At 32.5% G+C, this 16,714-nt stretch overlaps 1 protein-coding gene across 2 annotated transcripts in view; it reads right to left on the reverse strand.

Annotated features, from left to right (window-relative positions):
- Positions 1–16,714, reverse strand: part of ZMYM2 (zinc finger MYM-type containing 2) — a 104,580-nt gene that overhangs the window by 32,870 nt on the left and 54,996 nt on the right. For both annotated transcript variants that reach the window (XM_045797139.2, XM_087865244.1), the window contains 7 exons: positions 16,266–16,416; positions 15,419–15,534; positions 12,412–12,528; positions 10,116–10,266; positions 7,595–7,767; positions 696–861; positions 61–95 (listed from right to left, as the gene is read on the reverse strand). In XM_045797139.2, the coding sequence (XP_045653095.1) occupies positions 61–95; positions 696–861; positions 7,595–7,767; positions 10,116–10,266; positions 12,412–12,528; positions 15,419–15,534; positions 16,266–16,416 (909 nt within the window). The remainder of the gene's footprint in view (positions 1–60; positions 96–695; positions 862–7,594; positions 7,768–10,115; positions 10,267–12,411; positions 12,529–15,418; positions 15,535–16,265; positions 16,417–16,714) is intronic.

The raw sequence follows: 16,714 nt of genomic DNA on the forward strand, positions 1-16,714 counted from the left end.
ATTTATTTATGCCCACATTAAAAAAATCAATATTTAGCATTTTACTTAAGCAATACTTACTGTCATTTTGGCTCGGGATGTCTGACAACCCTGATCTAAAAACAAACAAATTGAAAATAAGACAAGTATCACTTTCTTCAGAATGTTCTAAATCTGTATTTCTCATATAAATGTTACTGATTTTTTAGAATAGTTACTGAAGAAAACATTTTAAGCTATTTTAAGTAAAGAGTATCAAATCTGAGAGCTGAAATACAAAGCTAAATAAGGAGAATTAACTCTTTTCCCATTTTGTCCTCTCAGAAAATATTCATTGCTTTGAGGTCAATACTATGTTCTTATGCTTAACTCTTAAATAAGTCACAACTTCTAAAGGTTTTCATTGTCCCTCCCAACCTACTCCCAGTACACAGAATTTCCTAAAATTGGTTTTCATTTAAAATTGCCATTTTAAAAAAATAAAAAATAAAAAAAAAAATAAAATTGCCATTTTTTTCCAACTAACAAATTTTTAAGAGAGAATAAAATAAAAAATACATCTACAGAAATATCACACAGGGCACTTCCACCAAGACAAACCATGGAAGTTGCTCTTAAACTATGCCCAAAATCAACTATTCGTTATCATTGGTTTGAATTCAGACCTAAGAAACTAAATACAGGTTTTTCAAGTTACTACCTAAATTATTACATACCATAATGTAAGTTTTCAGGTCCTTTCTGAGTTGTCATATTGGGCTCGTTTTGCTGACAGTAGAAACGTAGTAAGCAGTGTTGATCACAGAAATGTTTCATTTCTCCACGCCACTGGACTCTCTCTTTAAGCGTTCCTTGAGATTTACAACAGTCACACCTTGCAGCCTTAATAAAAAAAGAAAGGCATCAGACATTTCAAATTAAAAAATTTAAAAAGTCAAACTTATACTTTAAAATATTTCTAAAAGTTTAGCAGTGATTATTGCCAAATGTGATAAAGCAATTTCTGATAAAAAATAATATAAATCATAAACATACAGCAAAAATCCACAATAAAAGTGAAAAAAATGTAGCAATTTATCTAATTGTCAAAATCCCTTTCTATACTTACCAGCAGTTAAAGACCCGCATTACAAAGATAGGATAACCAAAAAAACTGAACATTGGTAGACCAAAGTGGTACAATATATTTTAATATTTTAAAATAATTTTGTGGATCCTAATGATATACTGGTAGAAGTTTCCTACAATCAGATTACACTGAAAATCTCTGATTAATAAACAGATTTCCTGTGTTCAACTGATAGCTCAGGATAAATCAATCTAAAGAAGTTGTATAAGACCAGAAAAATTCTGAAGCAAGCTCTTAGGAGAAAATCATAGATGTTAAGTTGAAGTATTTTCAACAGTTTAATAAATTTAAAGAGCTTCATTAAATATGCTGATTTAACTATTAACAAGAACTTTAAGTTCATGTTTGAAAACACTCAAATCTTTCATTTAAAAAGTTGTATTTTAAGACAACAATCAGCCCCAACTAGTAAAATTCATACATAAAACATTAAACCTTATGATGGTGAATCCATAATCCAGGGACAGATTTTCATTTTTAGTGAACCCATTTCCCCTAGATTTTGCCCATTTTCACGATTTCTTAACAACTTAATCAATGAGTGAACCAAAAGATATGAATGATTAATTCCAAATACAGTTCTTTTCATAATTGTTTGATCCAGTTAGAGTAGAAATAAATTACTCTATGTTTTAAATTACCCTTTGGTTTAACTAACAACTTAGAAGTTTTGATAAAGCAATACATATTAAGTTCATAATAATCATGTAGCTTTTCCTCATTACCTAAATAGTCTATAGTTCTATACTGTGGGTTTTGAAATCTCTCACTTTATTTCTCAATAGGAGTTCTATGAATAATTACTATGTCAAAATTCCTAGTCAGGAATATTAACAAATGATTGTGTTGATAAACAGGTCTTATATAACAAACATACCCCAAGGTTAGAACACAGGCTCTTTTTTTTCTCCAGGTCAGGTATTTCTCCTGCTGAATAAATGTTAAATGAATGAAGATTTGTAGTATAAATTATGACTATTAAGTGATGCCAATATCACATCTCTTGTCCAAAAACTGTGAGCTCAAATTTTATATTGCTGGTAATACTTTGTGGTAACTTCAGTAACATTAGCACTTATTATCAACTAAGTCATATTTTACTTAATAATGAAAAAGGTCCCTGGTCACCACCCAAAAACGGTTTTTTAAAATAACCCTGAAGTATTTAAAGTTTCAATGTTTGGCTCCCTTTTTATACTTTATACTTAAAGACAAAGCACAAAGGAAGAAATCAAAAGCTTAACATTTTGATTATTGAGTCTAAACAGTGCAAGAACATAGCAAAAGTGAAGCTGTAGCCCGACTACCTCTCATTCACTGAGAACCTGAAAAACAAAAGCCCAGCATGTTATATCTACTCTCTATAATCCTCACCACAGTACTGGAAACGAAGTAACTTGTCTAACGCCAAACATTAAAAATGCAAAGACAGGATTCCAAGCAGACAATCCAAATCAAAAGCTGGGCTTAATTTAGTATATCAAGTTATAAAGACAATTGAAAGACAAAATGAGTTAATATAAATAACTAGAGAATAAAAATCCTAATAGAAGTAAAATGCTGCAAGAATGTTCTCAATGTAACATCTAAATACCAAATCAATTTGTATAAAATGTATTCAAATCACTACATATACTATGCTAATTCTTAAAATACTTCCATGTACACAATTTAGAAGGTCAAAGACAGGAAGCCAAGCACATTCTACTCAAAGAATCTGAATAATGAAATCACTTATTTTATAATTACAGATATTTGCATTTTGTAGCAACAATATCTGAAGCTTTCTTCCAGAAGGTTCAAAACAAATTTAGATGATTTCTCTGTACCCAAGGAAGGGCAAAATTCATGCCAATTAGTAAATGGAAATAAAATATGTATATATTTTTTCAGACTGGGAGGACAGTAACAGTATTTAATACTAATTCCGAGTTCAATGCCTTAATCAAAGTTTTAGAAGTTGTAAACTTCTTTTCCATTTGGTTTTTTCTTTTATAGCCACTCATGCAAATTCTGGGTAAAGTGTTTGGAATTGAGCTTAAAATACAATGGCTAATTGGAAAACATCGTTAAAAATGACCATGATTCCTTACCAAAACCACTTCCTTCCAAACACAGGAGAGAACTCTTAGAAAAGCTTAACATTTCTACAGCCTAACAAACAAAGTACAGGGCCTGTGGGTGGCTCAGTCAGTTGAGCATCTGACTCTTGGTTTCAGCTCAGGTGGTGATCTCATGAGCTCCGGGTGATCTCATGGGTCGTGGTATCCCCCAGATGGACTCTGTGGTTGGGGTCGAGTCCACTGGAGATTCTCTCCTTCTGCCCCTACCCCCCCACCCGGAGTGTGCACGTGCGCATGCTCTCTCTCTCTCTCTCTCATAAATAAATCTTTATAAAAAAGGAAGAAGAACTGAAGTATGACTTAAGTTGGTTTAAAAAATACCACTTCATCATCTACTTAGCGGTCTTCCTGTCACTATGGAAAATTAGGGATTGTCTGTTATTGGTGGGGTGGGGTGGAGTGGATAACAGTCACCAGTTCAAAAAACCCTAAATAATATGAAGGTACTAAATGCTTAATTAAAAAATCTTAATCCAACTTCTCAGCTAACACAGGAATCTCTCCTTCAATAATTGATAACAGGTCATTCAGTGTATACTGATGCAGTCCCTTATTAGCTGGCAGTTTCAAATTCTCACTTTTGATTGACATACATACATCCTTGCAACTTGCCCATCCACTTGTTTCCCATTTCACCAGACCTAATTTTGAGGAGGGGAATCCATGAATATGAATGAAATAGGGGATTTTATAGTCATCTTAAAAAATCATTATTTATAACTTCCTACTACAGTTATTCACTTAAAAAGGGGGGGGGAAGAATGCAGTGATAAGAGCAGGTGATTGTAGGCAAAGCATTCAAGTGATAGGAATTCCTCAGTTACGCAAAAAGCACATTTAAAGCAAGAATATTAGATATTCCCTTTCTAAAATTATTTCAAAAACAAAGAATAATTTTTTAAAATCAGTATTTCTAACAATTTTTTACAAAAAAAGAGAAAATGTAAAAACCCCAAATTTTTTATTCAGCTATCCTTTTATGACTAAGAATTACTAAAACATAAGTATTAATTTGATTAAACCCCATAAATCATACTTTTATACTATTACAGGGCATTTACATTAAAGAATGCTGCCATTCACTACTGGTTTGTACAGCAAATCAAAACCCATGTTAAAAAAACTGTGATTTGAAGTAATAACATTCAAGAAAAATTATTAGTTCTACGAAGAATTACTGTGAAGTATTCTGGAGAAACAGTAGGTCTTTTGAATTTACTTCACATTATCAAACACCTCACTATTATTCCATTACAATACTAACCCCTTTTTCTCCTAAAATTTAAATAACTTATAGAGATCAAAAGAACTATTCTCCCACCTAGTTTCACATTATGCCTGGAAACATTTATTTTGAGGAATAGTAAAATCTACTTCCTTCTAAAGAACAATTTGGGACAAGGAAAAAACGTTAACTTTATTTTCAACATTTGCTGGTTGCATGATTTCAACAGATTTTGTATTCCAATTTAGAAGAGACAGTATTTAATAAACTTCTATTTAAATCCAAATGCAAATCATTATACAAACCAAAAAACACAGATCATTCAAAACATCTTGTCAAGTAAAAGAAACAAAAGCCAAAAATTTAAAAGTATAATTGTAAATATTTAAATTTAATTTAGATAAATAAAAATATAAAGTTATTTATACTCTAGATGGTCTGTGAAATTGAGGCACAAAGATAAGAAGGCAGAAAATACAATGTCCGTGCTCCTCTGGTTAGGAAGCAAATGCACATGACTAAAGGTGAAGTTAAGAACTAGACTGGTTACCTGTTTAAAGTTTCCTTGATGAGGAACTCTTTTAAAAAATTATTTTTCTAATAAAAGCTGGGTTGACTGTTAAAAGTCACATTTATAATGAGCTAAACTCTAAAACTTAAGTTCTTAAATTTAAAAAGTGGAAGAGGAAAGGTCAAAAAAAATAATTTGGTTTGGGAGTCAACTTACTACATTTTCAAGACGATGACAGGATAGTAGCAGTGAACAGAAGAGACTCATGAGAGTTATAAGAAAATACAATTTGATTCAAGCAGAAAGCACACAGAACAAAGTTATTCTTTGATTATAGTGTTGGTTGCCACTACAGAAAAGCCAATGATGAATAAGGAGGGGCAACTCTTCATCTCAAAGCTGATATTCCTATTGATCATAGAAAAATCATCATTACTTGCTTTACAAATCCCCACCATTATGATAAAAATGCTCTTACCTTTATTCCTCAGGTTAGTACGGTATGTAATAATTCTACTGTGCATATTATACAAACATTTGTTGGGTTTAAAATAAGACAAGGAATAATAATAAAAATGTGTTTAATGTACAAAATATTGACTTTAAACCAACAGATAATTACAACTGGTTATTTAACTAACATGCTGTTATATATTTTGAAATGCACTGCCTCACCAAAATTTCATCTTTAAACATTGTATAAATAAAAACATTAGACACAATTATCCTTTAAAATAAATAGCAAAATGGAACAAATGGCAACATCTAGAATAATGTGGTCTTTTGCCAAAGAACACTTCCTTGCTTCCCCCAAAAAAGAACAAACAAAAAAAACCCCAAAAAGACTTCTCTACTTTAAGTAATATAAAAGAAAACAAGAAGAATTCATTCAAAGGAAGAAGCCAAAAGGAAAAGTACATTCAGTGTTCTGTGGACAAAAAACAAAATCCTCCATAAAGGATTTTAAAATATTAAAGGTTTGGATTCACAATTATACAATTAGGCAGAAATTTGTACAATAAAATGACAGAGAAATCACACTTATCACATGATAATTTTTGTCTCTCAAACTTTAAAGTAAATGATTGAAAGGGTAACCGACAGTAAGACTAAAATGGAATTTTCCCATCTTTATAATGTAGCCACTAAATACCTTTACTGTTTTGAATCCAAAACAAATTTTCAAAAATAAAACCTCCCAAACAGGGGAGAGTGTTTGTATGTGTTAAATAAAATAAAGCTTTTAAAGCTATTAAAGTAACATTTTGAGTGATACCTCAAAATTGCTACTGTCTTTAATAGAACTAAAGGTTGGATTAGACTAAAACAAATGCATGTTAGAAGGTGTTAGTATGTTCGTCCTGTGTGTTTCTAAAATTTGAACCTTAATTGCAACACCTTAACTTTTAAAAATTTATTTTAGAGACAGAGAGCTTGAGCAGGGGAGGGGCAGAAGGCGAGAGAAATAGAGACTCTCAAGCGGACTCCGTCCTGAGCTTAGAGCTTCACAACCCTGAGATCCTGACTCCAGCTGAAATCAAGAGTTGGACGCTTAACCAGATGAGCCACCCGGGCGCCCCTAATGGTAAGACAAATCAGTCAGAAGCAAGAGTAAAATAACAAAGTAATTTTAAAACTGCACCAAAACTCTCAGCCTCCAAAACCTCCTTCAACTTGGAAAGCATCTTCTTTTAATTTAAAAAATGTTACTTGATATGTGGATCTGTAGACATTCAAGAACTATACCAAGAATTCTTGTAATTCTCCTAAATAGTATTGTTTAACACTAATCACTTTCATTAAGTGAGCTAAATAATATTCTACATATTTCAACCATTTTACCCTTTGTTTCTTTTAGCAATATTTCACAGTTTTGGAGTTATGATGATGTCGTCTTCACACGCTTTAGACGTGCAACCATAATGAGTTTTAACATTGAGATGGTTTTCCATGTTATGGACATATGAACTAATAACTTTTTCTTGGGTAATATCTGACCAAACAAAGCCCAAATTTACACTCATTTTTCTTATCTAGAAAAAAAACCAATGCAACGGACAAAAAAGTGATATATCTTTTCTAAAAGTAGATTATAGTAAGACACACACACACACATGCACACACACACACACACACACACATTTACAGTTTCAAATTAAATATTTTTGGTCTCTAGCCATATAGTCTTTTCAATATGAAAATCTCCAAAGATCCACAATTATAAAGGTAAAAAAGAACAAAGTATTTTAAAACACGTCCTAAGTGTCTAAGACAATTACCTGCTAATGTTCAACACTGATAAAGTAGACTATTTCTATTTGGTGAAATAAAGACACATAAATCTTAGAGAAATAATCCATTTTGTTAAACTATATTGCTGAAAATAAAGGTATATCCTAGTTTTGGGTAATAGCTAAATTATAAAAAGATAAAAATTCTATTTCAATTTGTACAGAAAAACTTTCTGAAATGACAAAAATTTTAATGAATTCTATAATCAGGGCAGGGCTTAATGTGTGTACGTTTTTTAAATAAAAAAGCTACCGTATTTGTAATGATAATAACTGTAATACTTTATTAAAGATTTGATAAAGCAGTTGCTATAATAAAAAATTTTAGTTACTCGCCTTGTAGTACCAATCCTGAAATTTCTTACAGCAGTCTTCACTACAGAAATCTCTCACAACACCATCAAGTTCTTTAGTTGCTCCCTTCTTACACAGTTGAGAGCAATAGTTGCAAGTAACACATCTCAATCCTAAACGTCGTGCAAAATCCTGTTTATACAATAGTTTGCAGCCTGAAAAATATAAGGTTTTAATATTAAAACAAAAAAAAATATCACAAACTGTTCTTTGAGGTGAGAAAGAGCTTTTAAGTTAAACAGATCACTAGCTTTATGAAGTGTCTGTAAGTTCACATATAAAGTCCTCTTTTTCTGATTAAAACTGAAATCTACTATAATCAACAACAACCTGTAAATACTGGAACAGAACATGGAATATTTTATTAGATCTCATGTGCATTCAAATAATGTTCTAAGACTTTCAAATCTAGTAATATCTCATAACTATTTTGTTTGCTCTATTTAAACATAATCTAGAAGTATCATATAGTAAACACACCACAAACAGGCACTGGAGAAATGAAACAGTGTAGACTGTTGAGAAGCACTGAGTAAAACTTAAAGATGTTCTCAACTAAGTAGGCATTTTAGCCAAATTTTCTAGCCTTACCTTTCTCTGTCACCCCACATGGACCTTCAGGGAAGTAAAACTGGTTTATGGACTTGATCAAAGAAAGCGTTTTGTTATTCTTTTAATAAAATATTTCTTTTATCTATTATATGAATGCATTATTTTAAGTGTTTTTACATATCAACCTTAATCTCTACAATATCTCTATACGAATTATGTAAGTTTCCATACTTTTTACTCATACTGTGCCACATAAGAATGACCTTGCACTCATATCTACTGAAATCCTACCCACTCATTACTAAGGAGTTCAAATTAGACCTCCTCTGCAAACTCTCCTGAACCTAGTTTTAAATAATCTTTCCTCTCTGTGAACTCAAACTGCAACTGTTTTCTATTACTTGATTTGGCAATTATTTAAGTACTGTCCTATGACTTCTTTTCTGTTATCATGAACTGTATTTAAAACCTTTTTAATATTTTACACCTGTATTAAAGCTTTATCTTTCTAATTAGATTTTGATGGTAGTACTAGGTATTACATCTTTTGTTATTTCTGCCAAGTTCCAGGAGAGAACTAAGTGTAGTTAGAGAAAGCACAAAATACATTACTAAACAAGAAAAAGGCACACATCCTTTTTAAGCTTTTACTGCCTAAAGATACAAGTCCCTCCAATTGAAAATTATAATCTTATATGTCAATTCTCTATTTGCTGCTATTTGTCTATTCATTTAAGTAAAATCTATATACTCTAAATGGTGTTAAGATCATGGACAGGTATGTCAGTCATCAACACATATATATTCAGACTTATGAATCACTAAGATTCTCACTGCATAAAAATTCAGGTGTGGAGTTAAATTAATTCAGAATCAATCTTTTCAATGAAACACTATGTCACTTTTCATCACAACTGTGATCTTAACAGTAAACATGGTTACCTTTCTCATCAGGTGAAATGTACTCAATTAAACCTATATAAACAGGAATGCCTTGTTTTGTAAGCAGTACCCTCCTACATACATAACCTTATATGTGAAATGTATACTGTATTAGATGAAGGCATTAACTGATTGGACTGATAGATCTCTTGAGTTTTCGGTCATTCAATAACTGCTGGCATTAAGGATTTTCCAACCTTTTTCTTGCCCCTAACCAGCAGTAAAAATCCATATAAAAAGTGGATTGGGGGTGGGGTGAACTAACTGGAAAACAACAGATGAGGACAGCAGATAGAAAAGCTGGGAGAGTTTAGTGCCTAGGGCCAAAGAAAGAATAGAAACTGAAAGCCAGCTTAGAGCAAGAATGTGACAGTTGGGGAAAAGTAATAATAACAAGAGCCCCAAACCCATAGTTACAATCCTGGTTCCTATCTCTGAAGAATTAGAATGAGAACAGGCGTTTATTTCTATAATCAGCTGCCTGGTACCAGAGCAGCAAAAGTGTAAATGAGAGGAGAAAAGAATTCTTGAATATACACTAACAAGAGCCAGTGTTTGCCTGGAAACCCAAATTAAAAACCTGAAAGTATTTTCCTATTGTAGTAATGCCACATATGATTTTCTTTCTGGTATACTGAAAACCTCTGTAGGCTAGGCAAGAAGCTGGGCAGGGAAATGAACCCAATGGAAAATAATTCTAATCCACTTTCAGATCACAATTTCTATGTTTACAAAGGACATATGATAAGGCTTTTATTTTCAAAACTTCCTTTTAATGGGAAAAAAGGTTATTAAATTTCTAGAGATAAAATACCTTGAGGCCCAGAGGTCTACAAATTAAAATAACAAAACAAGTCAGTAGAAAATCAAATTCAATTTTTCTTTTCAGCTACACTAAAATTGTACAGCTACTCTGGACATATGTAGTTATATATTTTGAAAATATTTTGGCAAAAAATTAACATTAAATATTAATAAAAATTATGAACAACACTGTATATACACTTGCCTTCACTACAGAAAGGTCTCTTAACGCCAGAGAAATTTACTGTTTCATGAAGAGTCTTCTCCTCTTGACAGTATTCGCAATATGTAACTATGCAATGCAACTTCTTATAGTCATCTGAACAAGTTTTGCTGCAGAATTGATGCACTTTGTTCTAAATGCACAATGGGAACCTTGGTAAGTATATGACAACCACCTCAAGAACAAGTTTAAGAAATAAACAAGCCACTTTTACAGAAACAAAGTTAAATCATTTACCTAGTTAATGTGATTGATAATCTTTGGGGATACATTTCCTATAGGCCATAGACAGCTAATTTAACTACTTCACCGCTATATTTAGAAAAAACTCCACAAAATTCAATACCATTAACTACGCCAAAATTACTCAGTGAAATTGCAAAAGTATCACTAGAACATGATGGCAGTCTGGTGTTGCTAAGGGAACTGGAGAAATGGGAAGAAAACAATGGAAGATACAACATGGGTAAACTACAAAAAGATGAGAAATATGACATTAACATCAGTTTCACTCAAAAAGAAATATTCTTTGTTGAGTATAGTCAAGTAGACTCAATCACATTCCTACCACCGCTAATAGTAACAGACCTATCATGGATAAAGTATTCAATTTGGGGCCATCACACAGTGAATGTGCTGCTAAACTTTAGACTGAGTTGGAACCCTTGAACAGAGCGAGGTTAGCATTATTTAGTCATTTCTCCTGGCCCCAACCTACAACTGCCAGAGCTACTTTCCAGAAACCAGCCAAACACAAACAAGTTACAATTTCCAGGGCAACACCTTTTCCCCTCTGTTATTATGGAGGACACAGACTAGGTCTAATCCATCTACCTAACAGGTGGCAAAGATAGCTGAAGGCCAAGATAAGGAAGGTGAAAGAGTCTAGGAAGTAACTCAAGTAATAAGTAATCAGTGGAAAGTTGCCCCATCGTGAACATATAACTTGTAAGAGGAAAAACAGCAACAAAGAAACCACAACTGCCAACCATGGAATGAGAAGAAAGAGGCCCCTGAATTCTCAATCGCCTGAGGGACAGGCTCAACTCTCATTCAGTTTGATAGTGTTTCTTAACTCCCTCCAACACTTAACCTCCATGTAAATAAAAGCAACACCAAGACTACAAAAGCCAGGTAGCACTAACATGGAGATGGTAGAAAGGACCTCAATTTCATCTAGTATTATAAAAATTCAATCTAGGCAGGATTTTTATTCCCTATATAACATTATTCTCTGTGCTTGCTTATGGATTTCTTTCCCCATCCCCTACCATTCCTTTATTCTTACTAGGCCTTCAACATTTTTTCCTGCTATGATTTAAAGAGGGTGTTAGTCACTAAAAATCATCATTGGGTACCAGCAACAGTCTCCAAGAATAATTTAAGTGCTCTTGAGAAAGCACCAAACACAACAGCAAACTAAATAATTTTCTATGGACTAAAGTGTTAAAATAATGAAATTTCAGATTTCCAAAGTACTTTAGTAATCATTAGTCAGGTTCTGGTTATCACCTTTCTCCTAGGACTCAGCTACTGAGTGACTTAAAAATAGCCACTAACAAGTTTTAGCCTAAGAGCAACCTACTGTTAGTACTATGTCTTGTACACCATTTTATTACATATTCCATGCCCTCAAAAAAGGTGAAAAGAAAGAATGGCCAAAGATGAACACTGATCAAGAAAGCAATATGCAGCCAAGTCCACCTGTCTGTTCATCCATCCATCCAACCATGCATTCATTCATCACTGCTCCCTTAAACAAAAAATAATGACCAGGTGTTGCTAATGGCAAAAATATATGGCAAAGTAAATTAATAAACTGGTGAAAGCAAGAGTGATGAGAAAGGGAAAGTAAAATAAGTTTATATTAGGATTCGTTTATTAAAACAATTATAAAATGTTAAATGACAACATGGTAAATGACTAACAAATTCTAATTTGTACAGGTAGCAGGCAATACAAAATATTATAGTTCAGACAATATTTATAAGGATGGGGGTAAAATGGAAAAATACAGCACAAATAGATGCTCCAAGTATGTAGCTAAACGAAGGAACATCCCATACATTACAAATATAATGTATAGAGAATATGACTTTGATAAACAGATCCTTTGTTGATGCTCTTCCCACAAAAGAAAGTAAATGATTCAATCATCACAAAATCTGAAGAACTAATCTTTATCCACTAAGAAATAGGTCATCAAATGCAAACACCATTATTATTTTACTAGACTCTCATTTAAGCAAGATATTATACATAACAAAATAGGACTTGCCTCCCATTCCAGGATTTCTGGCTTTGAACAAAAGGAATTTTTGCAATAGTTGCATTTCAACTGAATATCACTTGGAGCTACAAACTGACCATTTGAAGATGACTGCATACTTAGAGCCTAAAACAAAGAACAAAACATACTGAGTCTGACACAGATCTTAGAATTTTTATTTGTAATTATTGTTAAATACTATGTCCAGAAAATAGTATGTTTCTTGCTTGAATATTTCCTCAACACATAAAATTGTATTTCTGAATTTTGTCTTTAAAATTACTTACTAGTACACTAAGTTTTATGAAGCTGAAATTCATTTTTTATTCAGGATTATTACTACTTATTTTAAAATAATATGAAAAAGGAAAAAATCATACAGCTCAAATAGATTTTTTATCTTTAAAAAAACTTAAGCAAATAATAGTTAAGGTTAACAGGGTTCTGAACTAGTATTTAAATATTTTTTAAAAACCTGGCTCCAAGTTCTCTCCAATAGCTATTTTAAGTAGTAATTTGTCCCACGTGCAATACTGCTATCATTTTAATTTCAAGTCCATCAGTGAAAACAGCCTATAATACTTTTTAAAATTGATCATTTCTTTTACAAAGTTAGGGGGAAAAAGATTTACAGACTGGAATTGATACCGATAATTTTAGTTTTATTACATTTTAAAAAGTTAAAACAATTTACAGAATAGGAAAAGATATAAGCATACATGGGCTTAAACTGTTTTGCTCTAGGGGCACCTGGGTGGCTCAGTCAGTTGAGCATCCAACTGTTGGTTTCCGCTCAGGTCATGATCTCAGGGTTGTTAAATCAAGCCTTGCATAGGACTCTGCCTTCAGCAGGGAGTCTGCTTGAGATTCTCTATTTTCTCTCTTTCCCTATCCCTCTGCTCCCCCACCACCACTTACGCATACTCAAACACATCCATGGGGGGCGGGTGCCATGGCAGCACTCTCTCTCTCTCTCTAAAATAAATCTATCTTAAAAAAAAAGTTTTGTTCTAATTTCTAACCTGAGTAGTGAGTACACTGATATTTAATTATCATTCTCTAATATATTTTACATATTATATATAATCTTCTGAAAGTATAGAAGTTAAAATTTTTTCAGGGTGGCAGTGAAGAGAGGGAAAAAATCTTTATACAAAAAACCTCATCATTTTTTAAAAATTCTGCATGTATCATACAACCCAATTAAAATTTGTTAAAAAAGAAAACATGCAGATTTAAGACAGTAACTATTAGATGAATAAATTCTTTAAATAAAGACCAGCAACTGTGCCCTTGATGTTTCAAAAAAAAAATTGTGTAAGTCCACTAAAGTTAACTATTCTTTCAGGGGCGCCTGGGTGGCACAGCGGTTAAGTGTCTGCCTTCGGCTCAGGGCGTGATCCCGGCGTTATGGGATCGAGCCCCACATCAGGCTCCTCCGCTATGAGCCTGCTTCTTCCTCTCCCACTTCCCCTGCTTGTGTTCCCTCTCTCTCTGGCTGTCTCTATCTCTGTCAAATAAATAAATAAAATCTTTAAAAAAAAAAAAAAATAAATAAATAAATAAATAAATAAAGTTAACTATTCTTTCAAAATAAATGAATACTATCCTATTACCTTATTTTGAAATGGAAACATCATCTAATGAAAACATAAAGTTCAAAATCTATGGTGTGCTTTAAGATAAAGGAAAAAAAAATGGTGCTTTTCTATTCTTTGTATCACTTTTATGCAGAGTTACAGTGATGAGGCTGCCTACACTTATCTGGATGCATTCCCCAGAAATAAGAGTCTACATTAAAGGTTTCTTTAAAATATACAATGTACATATATACAAATTGTTTCTTCAAATAATGGGCAATACAAGTTGCAGTTAAATAAAAGAAGTAGTTAAAACATTTTCTATTTACATTTCAGTTTACCAACATCAAAAATAAAGTTGAAATCTGAGAAGCAGCATGCCAAAGACACTGTTGTTCTCTCATCTAATTAATCCCTACTCCTTAATTTCTAGTTTAAAAAAAGCCAACAAGTGAGAAGCAATATTTACCACTCAAAGGATGTATCAATGGCCATGATCACAACTTCCAAAATAAAAGTTTAGTCATGAAAATGGTTTATTACCTAAACTCAGTCAAGGATATAACTATTAATAAAAACAACATTCACCTGGCTGAATTTAAAACCACCTCAATTTAAATGCTAATAATGGTTGTAACTACTCTAACATACTTAAGACACTGCATTTTCAGTTTAACACAGAACACAGTGTCTGCAGCACTGTACAACTGCTGGAAGATTATCCTGAAGCACTGGTTTGAACCTTTCAGTACCTTGAAATTTTCACCTACAGCAAGGTAAACCTACCTACTCGTAGCACTTAACTAATGTTAAATTCCCTTTTCAACTATCCCTTCCAAATGGTCAATGAGTTTAAATTTGAACACTTCTAGTAATGCTACCTTCTGAGCTTATCCATAATCTAACTTTGAAGAACTATGCCAGAAAGTTCTTTACATTTATGAAAATGAACAACGTCTCCCTAAACTGATCTTATCTTAAATTAGGGTCTACTATAACAAGTCCCATCCCTATTTTACATGGCATATTTCTAATATATAAAGAAAACATTTATGCTTATCACTTCCAGGCTAAATATACCCATGTTCTTCACCCATTTATCATAAAACAGAATTCCCCTTAAAAGTCACATGTTATTGAAACCATCGACTAAGAAAATAGTACACATCAGGCACTGAGCTCAATTATACTAAAATTTATTTTCCTCCAAGTCTACCATAAACAACAATTAAAAAGTCAATTAGATTCTCCATGCTAAATGGTGAGCTGCTGCAGCTATATCTACTACTGTGACTCTATAATCTCTACCCTGCAGTTTGACCCTCAACAAACTACATAAAAGTTAGCACATTTAATAAAAATAAAGCATATTACACTGTTTATTTTCTATGTGTATTTATATTGGGAGTGAGAGTTATCCAAAATAAATAACAAACCTGAAATTTAGCCACACAACTGGAATTGCAAAAGTTATACAGTTTCCCATCAGGCATTGTGGCTTGATATTGAGGTAAAGAGTTTCGCTTACAAAAATGGCAAATAATTCCCAAACCTAGGAGAGAAAAAGTACATATCTGATTTCTTTATAAAGTGATAAAAGTCTAGAACAAAATTTTAACTGACCTCTGAGAATTTTTTTTTTAACGGAAGCTTCTATAAACTATTCTTTTTAATTTCCAAGATTATTTGCACCTTAAAAAATACCATTATAAAGAGTCTGACATCATGTCTCTAAAATATACACAGACACAGGAAACAATCTCAATTTTCGATCTTTGGAAGAAAAAACAATTTTAGCTAAGAACAGAGACATGGACAGAACTTCACCAATAACTTAAAACTAAAGAAAATCAAAGAAATATGGAACGGTCAAAATCACTAAAAAAAGTCTTCAGTAAGAAAGTTTAGTGTGATAAATAAAAATTATTTACGAGTTAAAAACAACTATAAGGGGCGCCTGGGTGGCACAGCGGTTAAGCATCTGCCTTCGGCTCAGGGCGTGATCCCGGCGTTATGGGATCGAGCCCCACATCAGGCTCCTCCGCTATGAGCCTGCTGCTTCCTCTCCCACTCCCCCTGCTTGTGTTCCCTCTCTCGCTGGCTGTCTCTATCTCTGTCAAATAAATAAATAAAATCTTTAAAAAAATAATAATAATAAAATAAAAAAATAAAAAAATAAAAAAAAATAAAAACAACTATAAAAACGAAGTTAAGGGGAAAGAGTAGTTAAGAAATTGGTCATGTTATTAAGGTTTTTTAACTTCCCAAATACCTGAAACTTACTTTGTGATTTTGCATATTTTGTCTTGTGACTGTTCATGCAAGCAGTTGAACAATATGGCTCCATATATCCATTAGGACCTATACACTGAGTCATATCAAAAAACCTGCACTGTGTCCGGCAACCAGTACAAGTGGTCAGTTTTCCATATTTCTAAAATTTGAAACATAAAAAGATAATTAAGAAAACTATAACTTACTTAGAAAAAAATTTTATATTTTTCAGTACACCTTTTCTCTCTGCAAAACAATTTTGTTAATCTCTAATCAGGTTTAGTGGGTCAGAAATCTTCATCTGGATGCAAACTGTTAACTACAATGCAGCTAAATCAGGTTCAAACAAAAGTAATGATCTTAGCTAAGTCTCCTTCAAAAACTAGGATTTTTCTCTAATAATTAGTTTAATAGAATCCCCACCTATATAGGTAAAGTATAAACTGAAAAACAAAGGC

This window comes from Ursus americanus, chromosome 10, assembly GCF_024610735.1.
Source record: "Ursus americanus isolate L20-20 chromosome 10, mUrsAme1.1.p, whole genome shotgun sequence".
In the NCBI taxonomy this organism is placed as follows: domain Eukaryota; kingdom Metazoa; phylum Chordata; class Mammalia; order Carnivora; family Ursidae; genus Ursus; species Ursus americanus.